Source organism: Solea senegalensis, unplaced genomic scaffold (assembly GCF_019176455.1).
Source record: "Solea senegalensis isolate Sse05_10M unplaced genomic scaffold, IFAPA_SoseM_1 scf7180000015117, whole genome shotgun sequence".
NCBI classification, from domain to species: domain Eukaryota; kingdom Metazoa; phylum Chordata; class Actinopteri; order Pleuronectiformes; family Soleidae; genus Solea; species Solea senegalensis.
Window position 1 is genome coordinate 56,494 of NW_025321227.1, and position 11,085 is coordinate 67,578.

The window sequence follows — 11,085 nt, forward strand, 5'->3', positions numbered from 1 at the left end:
ACATATTCAATTGAATTGAATATGTACTTTAGTTTATTTGAGTGTACTTCAATTTATATTTTGTACTTTAGTTTATATTATTGTACTTTAGTTTATTTCAGTGTACTTCAGTTTATTTTAGTGTACTTTAGTTTATATTATTGTACTTTAGTTTATTTTAGTGTACTTCAGTTTATTTTAGTGTACTTTATTTTATATATGTACTTTAGTTTATTTGCGTGTACTTCAATTTATATTTTGTACTTTAGTTTATATATGTACTTTAGTTTATTTGCGTGTACTTCAATTTATATTTTGTACTTTAGTTTATATTATTGTACTTAAGTTTATATATATGTATTTTATTTTAGTGTACTTCAGTTTATATTTTGTACTTTAGTTTATATTATTGTACTTTGTTCATATATATGTACTTTATTTTAGTGTACTTTAGTTTATATATGTATGTACTTTATTTTAGTGTACTTCAGTTTATATTTTGTACTTTAGTTTAAATATATGTACTTTATTTTAGTGTACTTCAGTTTATATTTTGTACTTAGTTTATATATGTACTTTATTTTAGTGTACTTCAGTTTATATTTTGTACTTTAGTTTATATATATGTACTTTATTTTAGTGTACTTTAGTTTATACATATATGTACTTTATTTTAGTGTACTTCAGTTTATATTTTGTACTTTCGTTATATATGTACTTTATTTTAGTGTACTTCAGTTTATATTTTGTACTTTAGTTTATATATGTACTTTTATTTTAGTGTACTTTCGCTTATATGTATGTACTTTATTTTAGTAAGTTTATATTTTGTTCAGTTTATATTTTGTACTTTAGTTTATATATATGTACTTTATTTTAGTGTACTTCAGTTTATATTTTGTACTTTAGTTTAAATATATGTACTTTATTTTAGTGTACTTCAGTTTATATTTTGTACTTTAGTTTATACATATATGTACTTTATTTTAGTGTACTTCAGTTTATATTTTGTACTTTCGTTTATATATGTACTTTATTTTAGTGTACTTTAGTTTATACATATATGTACTTTATTTTAGTGTACTTCAGTTTATATTTTGTACTTTAGTTTTCTTGTGTCGTCGCCTTTGTGATGTTAATAAAGTTGATTTAAAATTGGTTCGCTGAAGACCCGCCCCTACCGTGTGTCTGATTGGATTAGATTTAGACATGTAGAACACTGATTGGCTGGGATTTGAGAAGAATATCCGCGTTAGCCAATCAGAGACAAGGAGGGAAAGAACGCCACACGCGCAGAGTGACTACTGTTAGAACAATGGAGGAGTCGGAGTTTGAAGACATTTTAGATGACTGGTTCATCGAGTCCCTGAAAACGTGAGAATTCTTTCCTCTATGTTTAAATGGTGAACTTCATGTTAGCTACTTGGCTTGAAACTACATTCACGCGTTTAGTCATTCATTCGACAAAGCTACTAGCTAAAGCGCTACTTCCGGGGCTGTGTTACCTACAGGTGAATATTTTTTATTTGTATAAAGTCTGTTCAGTACAGTTGTAGGCGGATTGTATTCATGCCGAAGTGTACAGCGAACTATGTTGACCGAATAAATCAAGTCATATTTCAGATTTAAGGTTTATGTGCATAGTTCCAAAGACGTCAAGTCTTAAATGTTAAAAAAATAAATGTGATTTGGAAAGGAGTGTCATGAATGTCAAGATAAACTTAAACCAAGTTAATATTTATAATCACTACTTTTTTTCAATTAAACAAGTTTCGGATTTTTGCGGTGGATAAAAGAAAACATTTGCTTATTTTGGTTGTCATGGTAATTGAAGACACTGATCTCCAGGTACAAAGATCTTCACGTGTATCAGCTGGAACATCCCACACAAGTCATCGAGTGGACGTCAGGGAAGAGTGGGTGAAGTTATTTAATTATAGAAGTGATATTAATGCATTACTATGTAGGGCTGAACGATATATCGTTATCGTATCGATATCTAGATATGAACATTCAAGATATTCATATCGAAAAAGCAACGATATAAACTAAATAGATTTTCCCCCGCGCTCGCCCTGCATGTACAGCTCTGGCAGTCACAATAAACTTCATTTTTACGATTGCCCTTGAATGCACCACTACGGCCAGCCAACCACAAACCTTATTTCATGCTTGCTGTGGAACGACAGCTGAAGCCAACCAATGACAAACATAGGAGGGCGGGAGGGAGACGGAGACTGAGACACGCACATACACACACACATACACACACACACGACATACACAGCGGGAAAGAAAAGTGACAGAAGATAATGCGGCCGGTGGCGATTTTGTGCCAAAACATAAATCATCCTCCATTATTTGGAGGTATTTTGGATTTTAAAAAGGATGTCAACCCGAGTGAGGTGTTGTGCAGGTCGTGCTTGGCGAAAATTGCAACGAACCAAGGTAGCACAACAAACATGTTTCACCACCTGAAACAACACCATCGCGTGCTGCACGAAGAGTGTATTACAATGAGAGAAACACCGGGGACTTCTCAGGTATCCCAAAAGAAGCCCAAGTTAAGTGTGTTTACTGATGCGTTCAGTAGTGTTACACCATATGAGTCGACGTCCACCAGACATAAAGGCGTTACAGACGCTATAACATGCCACATTGCAAAAGACATGGTACCCGTGTACACAGTCTCACAGTGAGTTCTCATCAATAAAACACTTTCCATGTGGAAAGTTTCCACAGTCTTTTGTATTATGATGTTTTTATTTTTCTGAAAAATGCTTGCTTTTCACCGAACCCGTAGTCATATCGTATCATATCGATATCGAGATATCTGGCATGAATATCGAGATATGAAATTTTGTCCATATCGTTCAGCCCTATTACTATGTGACTTTGGTGTTTGATAGCGTTTGTTAAGATTTATGCAAGTACACAAATGTAGTGATCGACCTGAAACAACAACAACAAACAACATTGGAGAACACGAGAGTAAAGCCAGTCCAGCCGTGCTGTGTTTGAACTGCACTGTCTGATCTGTGAGCGCCCCCTGCTGGCTCTCTGTGTGACAACATACCGTCTCACTCTCAGTCAAAACTTTGCTATAAGTGATAAACTTAAATATTGGCAGTGAAATGGTTTTCATGGTCATTTGTGGTGTTTTGCAGCCGTCTGTGTTGCCGGATGTCGTCCGTCTAAAAATGAAATCTTGGAGCTTCGTTTGCCTCTGAAACTCTTTGCTGATGAGAATAAGGTGACAACACCACAGAGATATGAACTCTTTTATTTATTATGTATTTATTCATTTTTAGTATAAATTGTTGATTCTGTGATGTGTTCAGGGTCTCTGCGCAGAGCGGGACTTTAAAGTTGTCCATGGTGGTTTCACAGATGTACCCGTTCACTGCCTGCGACACATCCCGGGAACAAGGTGAGTGAACCAGAGCTGTTTGTTTGTTTAATACAGTTTTAAATGAATGTGTGAGCTGAGATAAAGCAGCAGAAAATGGATGAATGGATATTATTAACTTTCTAAATCTGCTTATACATGCCAACAGTGTCTGTTGTTGCACAATACAAAATGTACTGTGTTTACTGTTACGTTGACAGTGTTAGATCTACTCTGTATTATGGGATGGGAGGGCGACCTCAACTAATGTTCACTAGCATATTTAGCTCTGTGGCTACAGACAGTGAAGCTGTGAACAATCTCAACATCTCGGGTGAGGACAAACAGAAATTTAGACTTTTATTTTGAAAATAGCATGGTTGTGTTTCAGTGTTGACAAACAGACTGTGAGACTTTTATTTTGAAAACAGCTGTTGTAGACAAGGTTTTTGTGACAAACATCACTGAGTCCTGGGGGGTATTCCATCAACGTAACTAAGAATTGCCAGACTTAGGTGTAAGCTTGAAGCTTGACTAAGCTCCACCTCCCAATCTAGCTCCAATCAAGTGAAATCAGCTGGCTCCACCTGACGCTTAGTCAAGCCTCAACTGTTAAGCCTCAACTTGTGCACACCCACAGGGAAAATAAAAAGCCCATTCTAGTCGAGCACGGAAACTGTGAAAAATGCCAAAAAGCAAGAGAAAAGAGCGTGCAGAGATGTTCTCTGCAGCGGAGCAAACCCTCCTCATGGAGGTATATGACGATTACAGCCACATAATCCGAAAGAAGGGCAATACCACGGCAATCAAAAAAGCGAGGGATGTGACGTGGCAGAATATTGCCGACAGGCTGAATGCGTAAGTGACAAAGAAAATGAAGTATTTCAGCGTCATCATGTTTTATAAATCCTCCATCAAAGGGACAAAATATATGGAGACAATAATCTACCAATTGATTTCTTGATGGTTTTTGTTTTAAACTAATCAATTATGTGGATCTATTAATGCAACCAAACCCTAAAATTAAAAGGAAAATCCCCAAAGAACAAAAAGACAGCCCTAATAAGTAACATTCATATGAACATAATTAAAATAACATTATTGTTTCACTGCAATTTATGTGAAATTCTCCATATTTGATCATTTGGCAGTCCTAGTAGTAATGTTAGAAAGTGATATTCATCACATTTATCAACTGATTGTTAATGCAAATCGATGGGATAGCTTTCATTTATTTCCTGCATGGCCAATTGTATATAATTGATATCATTTTCATTTAAGCCTGTCATTTTTACATGCTGTATTTTGTCCCACATGCTATATGTTGAATTGTTGTGTTTTCATTTTACTTTATGTAAAGCACTTTGAATCACCTTGTGCTAAAATGTACTATATAAAGTTGCCTTGTCTACATTTTTGATAATAATAGGCTACATTTAATCAAAGTATTTTACATGACTCATCACATTTATCATACAATTGATGGTAGATTATTACATGAAGAAATGCAATGTTGGTTATCATTCTATAGGAAATAATCATATGACAGATCTATTGATTATTTATCTAGAATCATTTTAGCAAATCAAGCAATTCAATGGAGACGAGGACCCCTATTACAGTAAGTGAATGCAGGTGACAGCAAATCAATCATCTATCTCCTATCAATCAGAGGCCCTAACCCTTGTTACATCAAAACAATGATGATCTCTTTAAATTTCCTTTTACTATATTTTTTTGCTAATTAGTTCAATTTTGTATTTATTTGTGTCTTATTTTTTATTATATTTTATTTTGGTGATAATGGTCTTTAATGTACTTAATATGATATAGTATATAATATATAATATATAATTATTAGTATAAATAATTTCTTTAATACATTTTATTATATAGTTTATATTTATCATATTAGTTTATCATTCCATGACAGTTGTGTGTGTCTCTGTTTCTGTCTATTGGACATTCTTTGATCATAGATGGTGCTAAGCTTCACTATTAGCCTGCTACAAACCAGGTTTGCCCGGCAGCATAAGTTACCATGGTTACATGGCTGGCATTCACATTAGCCACCTTGGTGGAACAGGGTTGAGGCTCAGATTGATGGAACGGAAACCTGAGCCACAGTTATGGCTTAGCCATGGTTGAGGTTTAGCCAGAGTCATAGATTCCATGGTTACTGAGTTGGGGCTAATCTCAGCCTCTTTGATGGAACCGAACTCTCACTCATATTAGCCAGACTTGGCCATTTAAGCTTGGCTTTGCCTTTAGCCTGCTTGATGGAATACCCCCCCAGTTTTGACATGAGGTGAAACACTAACTGCACAGCGCCACCCTGTGGCCACACTGCTGCTGGTCAACTGGAAATGACTCCGTTTTCATCATTCATCAACACCTTTCATCTCATTTGCATGTTTGATGGTCTTTGAAGGTGTCTCGTGACCAGTGACGGTGTGAGCGCTCACCTGCAGGTGTGGGACCTCGGAGGAGACGACAGCGGTGAGTTGAGTTACACTGCAGCTCAAACCTGCTTCTGTCACTGGCTCTGACTTCCTCTTTCAACAATAAGACGTTTGAAATCTGACAGTGGTGCAACATTTACATGTGTGTGTTTGAGCGTGAAAGAACAGGAACTGAAGCTTTTACCATCAAAACTGTGGGGTTGTCTTTTTGTGTAGATGAACACCCTTGCACAAAATTCTTTTGCACAGCACCTTACCTCCAGAGGTTTAAACTTTAAACTTTTTTAATTTATATTTTGTTAAGTTAAACTGTTGGTTCTTCTTTATTATTCTTCTTATTTGCTGGGCCGACTGGGTTCTGGAGAGACTGATTTTCGTTCTGACCTCATGTCTCTCATGTGTGTTGGTATGACAATAAAGAAATCTTGAATCTAGATGAACAGAAACTGGGCCTTTTTTGTTTTGTTGTGTTTGAACGTGGGCAAATAAAAACACACTTTTACTTTGAAAACCGTGGAGATGTGTTTTAATGTTGATGAACAGAAAATGAGACGTTTATTTTGAAAACAGCAGGGTTGTGTTTGAATGTGGGTAAACAGAAGCTGAGACTTTTATTTTGAAACCTGTGGGGTTGTGAAACTCTGACTGGTTCTCGACAATCAAAGCTCCACTAAAGTGTTGTCTGTAAGACATTTTCTGTAACTATGGGAACCAAACATGAAGCATTGATTATGATAGGTCATCATTACTCTTCATCACTAACGTGAAGCTGTTTCCTGTCATGTGCTCGTCGGGTGTATCTCTTCCTCATGTCAGACGTGATCCGGAGGACGGGGAGCGTCAGTCGGAGGAGGAGGAGCCACACAGAGGGAGGGACCAGGATCGCAGCTCCTCCCACATCACTGCCACAAATCCTTCACGGAGCCCAAAGCTGCGACGTCCGGCTGAGTCAGCTGACCTCGGGACAGACGCTGTACGACCTGGGTGAGACTGCCACACGTTACATTTGAATTAGCTTTAAAGGGATAGTTCAGCTTTTTAAAGTGTGGTATGACATGATGGCTGTGTTGTGTGCGCCCCCTGCTGCTGACAGCCAGCATGAAGCATGAAACTGAAGTTTGTAAACCACTCACTCTCACACACCAAAGTCTATAGAGAAAATCAGTCATTTTAGAATCTGAATCTGTCATCCTTCAGAGTGTGACTCAGCAGATCCTCTGAGTTCATTACTGTTCCTCAGTGGTGACGTTTTCCTCGCCGGCTGCAGTAACGGAAACATTTACTTTGCCGACACTCGGACGTCTGCTGCCCCTCAGCTTTCACCTCCACCCGCGTCTTTGGGTGAATCTGCCCTCTGGTGGACGGCGGACGCCTCTGCAGGTCCAGACCCGTACAGCAGCAGGGTCGTCAGACTTTCCTCGTCCGCAGAAGTGGTGGTGACGGACATGAGGAACCCGGGAGTCGCCGTGGGTCGAGCTCAGCTGGACGTGGCGACGCGTGGCTGCAGCCTGGACGATGTCACGCTGTCCTGGTCTCCAGTGCTGAAGGACTGTCTGGCAGTATCAGGTCAGTTTAAGCAGGAACACTCACACACTTTTATTTTGAAAACTGGGGTTGTATTTTAATATAGGCAAACAAAAACCGAGACTTTAATTTTGAAAATAGCAGGGTTGTATTTTAACCTATAAAGATGTTGATATGAGTTTTTCTGTGAAGAACCAGAGGTCAAAGTTCAGGTCGATCTTCTCTCTGTCGTCAGGTTTCAGTGGAAATGTTCTCGTCTTTAACTCTTCGCTCTGGGGGGCGGAGCTTCAGGAAGCCCGGCCGCTGTTCGAGCATCGCGGTCACACGGTCTCGTCGTCCGCGCGGTCCGACGCCCTCGTCACCTCCCACGTCTGGCATCCTGACCGTGCGAGGACGCTGCTCTCTGCCGCCTCGGACGGATCCGTGCACGTGTGGGACTGGGTCGACCACTCTGACGGAGCAACGTGAAGCTCCGCCTCCTCCAATGACACATGGGACATTATTTAAACCACAACAAACAAACAATTCTGATGCTAATCTCAGAATTCTGAGAAAAATTCTGTAAGTTTCTGAAATGTTTCCACTGCTGCTGTTGTGATTTATCATTTACACAAGTTTGTATGAATAATTCAATACTTTTTCCAGAATGTTTCAGATGATTTTGTTTTTTTTTAAATAATGAGATAATCTTCCTGATTTTATTTATTTATTTATTTGTGTGTGTTTGTCTGGATTAATGGGATAGTAATTTTACATATAAATAAATATGTATATGTGTACATATATGTATATGTATATATATGTGTGTGTGTGTATATATATATATATATATATATATATATATATATATATATATATATGTATATATATGTATATATATGTATATATATGTATATATATATATATGTATATGTATATGTATATGTATATATATATATATGTATATATATATATATATGTATGTATATATATGTATATATATATATATATATATATATATATATATACATGTGTATATATGTATACATAATGTGTGTATATATATATACATATACACTGGGGCAAAAAAGTATTTAGTCAGCCACCGACTGTGCAAGTTCTCCCACTTAAAATGATGACAGAGGTAATCTGTATGTAATTTTCATCATAAATACACTTCAACTGTGAGAGACAGAATGTGAAAAAAATCCTGGAAATCACATTGTAGGATTTTTAAAGAATGTATTTGTAAATGATGGTGGAAAATAAGTATTTGGTCACCTACAAACAAAAAGCAAAAATCCCAGAACTACACGGGTGGACCTGGTGAAGGACCTGCTGGGTCCAGGAGAGCTGGGACTAAAGTAACAAAGGTTACCATCAGTAACACACTACACCGACAGGGAATCAAATCCTGCAGTGCCAGACGTGTCCCCCTGCTTAAGCCAGTTAATGTCCAGGCCCATCTGAAGTTGATGTTGCCAGAGACCATATGGATGACCCAGAAGAGGACTGGGAGAATGTCATGTGGTCAATCCCACAGCGCGGTGACATTCAAGCTGAGGAGGAGAGAGATAGCGAGGGAGGAAGGAGGAGAGCGACGGAGAGAGAGAGAGAGGGCCGAGTTTATAAATGCTTCAGCCAATAAGAATCCAGCAGCTCCTCACTTGTCATTGGCCTTTTATTTACGACTGCAAACCATTTGAGATATGACCTCTCTGTGACTGGTTTCCTCCTGCACACTAATGGGTCCATTAGGAGCCAAATTCATCATGTAAAATATCATCACGGTACAAACACGCTCAAGTCGCTAAATTATAGACTCTTCCCTGATTTAGCCATTTCCACGTTAGCTCACTTGACCCGGCTGCTGAGAATTCACTTCTTAACACAAAACTCTCTCGAGCACGTGGAGACGAAAGGGAACACGCAGAATACGTGTCCACATGCACGTGGCAACCGGTGGTGACGTCACATCTCCAGGTCTGAAGCCTCGGAAAACGGGATTTTTGCCAGAAGTTCTCAAACGTCACCTGTGACCTAATCACACTGACGTCCAATCATAAAAGCGGTGCTTTATAACCTATTTTCTTCAAAATGGGAACATCATTTACAAAACTAACATCATGTTCTCTGAAAGAAGACCTGGAACTCGTGATTGACCATTTCGTCTTCAGGGAAATGTTTGTTTATTATCCAACAAGGAAGTAGAGCCTGCATATTTTCTAATGTTTTGATCTGACGTGGATGAGACTCACATAATACAGTATGTGTGATGTGCTCACCTATAGTTTCAGGTGATTCCTCCCCCTGACAGAAAAGCTTTTCTACAACATCAAAAGGACAATCAATAGTTTTCTAAAAAAGATTATTTTCAAAGTTTAGCAAATATAAAGAAATAACCTTGAACACACGTGATGGAGCAACATCAAAACTATATTACACTATATGCAACTAACGATTATTTTCATAATCGATGAATCTTTCCATTATTTCCTTGATTAATCGAGTAGTTTTTTGGTCATAAAATGTCAGAAAATCAGTGTGTCCCAAAGCGATGATGTCTTGTTCTGTTCTTAAAACAAGAAAAACCTAACACTTCTTTGTAATATAGAACAAAGAAACCAAATTGATTGAGAAATTGACAATACCCGATGCAGCCCTAATGCCAATTTATATCAAAATATATGTAAATAAAGATCATCATACTTTTATAGCACATGTTTTATATCATATCACTATTTAAGATAACAAGACATGTATATCATCTACTTTTATTGGTGTTTTTACTGTTATGTTCTGGTCCTGCACTTTCAGAAGTAAAGGTAAAGAGTTCTTTACTTCGCCCCCTGGTGGCTATTTATTATATTCTTACTTCCTGGTTGTCCTCAGCCTGCAAACAGGTGGACACTATCCCCTTTTTCACACTGTATACGGTATAGGATGCACCCACTTCCACAGAAAGAAGGACATTTACTGCATTTCTTCTTCTTTTATCACAGCAGCCACTCAAATGGCAGAATGTCAGTATTTAGCAAAGGGGCTGCAGAGGTCAGGTCATTTTGCTCACTGCTTGGTGAGGAGCACAGGGGTCACGTAAGGAGGGGGCGGGGCGGCGGAGTTGAGTGGCTGCGGGTGCTGCGTCGTGTCGTGTGCCTCCTCTTCATAGCCTAACGATCTGCCGAGCACAATGACCCCGAGATGACGGGGCCTCCACAAGCCTCGGCTGCAGGCCTCGTCGAGCCCCTGCTCACACTCACGCTCACTTCAGAAATAATGTGAAAGGAAAGATTTCTTTTTTTCCTTGCCGTTTTGTTCTCGCCCTCTCTGCCTGCGCTATCCACCCCCATCCACTGTATAAGCCAAGGCTCCATGACAAAAAGCCAATAGAGTTAGCTGCCAAGGCTTGGAGCTCTGAGAGGGATAACTGGCGCAGAAGGTTAAAGCAACAATGTGCTCAGCCCCATTGAGCTGCTCCTTCTGTGTCAGTAGCACATGTGTGTGTGTGTGTGTCTTGAAATCAGTGTGTGTAAGGTGTCAAGGGTTGTTAAAACGTATATGCTCGGACATATCTAAAAGAACACCTGTTCATTTGTATGTGCCAAAGCTTGCCAAATAATGAAGGCCTCATTTGATTTCAATCAAACCGTAGTTTTAAGTTTGAGAGTTCGGGAGAAACTCAATGCGCGCATTGTGTAGAAGAAAAGAACGAGAAGAGTAAAAGCACACACAGGCTTCTTAATTGCCTCAGTG

General features: G+C 38.5%; 1 protein-coding gene across 1 annotated transcript; it reads left to right on the plus strand.

The window, feature by feature from the left end:
* Positions 1 to 1,238: 1,238 nt before the first annotated feature.
* On the plus strand, positions 1,239 to 8,000 carry LOC122761952 (WD repeat-containing protein 73-like). The gene is made up of 8 exons (XM_044017142.1): positions 1,239 to 1,353; positions 1,828 to 1,895; positions 3,147 to 3,232; positions 3,321 to 3,409; positions 5,799 to 5,866; positions 6,646 to 6,813; positions 7,027 to 7,395; positions 7,589 to 8,000. Exons 1-8 carry the CDS (start codon positions 1,295 to 1,297, stop codon positions 7,819 to 7,821), a joined length of 1,140 nt encoding a protein of 379 aa, XP_043873077.1. The 5' UTR covers positions 1,239 to 1,294; the 3' UTR covers positions 7,822 to 8,000.
* Positions 8,001 to 11,085: the final 3,085 nt, after the last annotated feature.

What these genes read in the sequence shown, in the direction of transcription:
- LOC122761952 (XM_044017142.1), top strand. Translation starts at nt 1,295, where the DNA reads ATGGAGGAGTCGGAGTTTGAAGACATTTTAGATGACTGGTTCATCGAG. An exon ending in CGAGTGGACGTCAGGGAAGA is followed by an intron (nt 1,896 to 3,146) that starts GTGGGTGAAGTT and finishes GGTGTTTTGCAG; the next exon opens with CCGTCTGTGTTGCCGGATGT. An exon ending in CCTCGGAGGAGACGACAGCG is followed by an intron (nt 5,867 to 6,645) that starts GTGAGTTGAGTT and finishes TCCTCATGTCAG; the next exon opens with ACGTGATCCGGAGGACGGGG.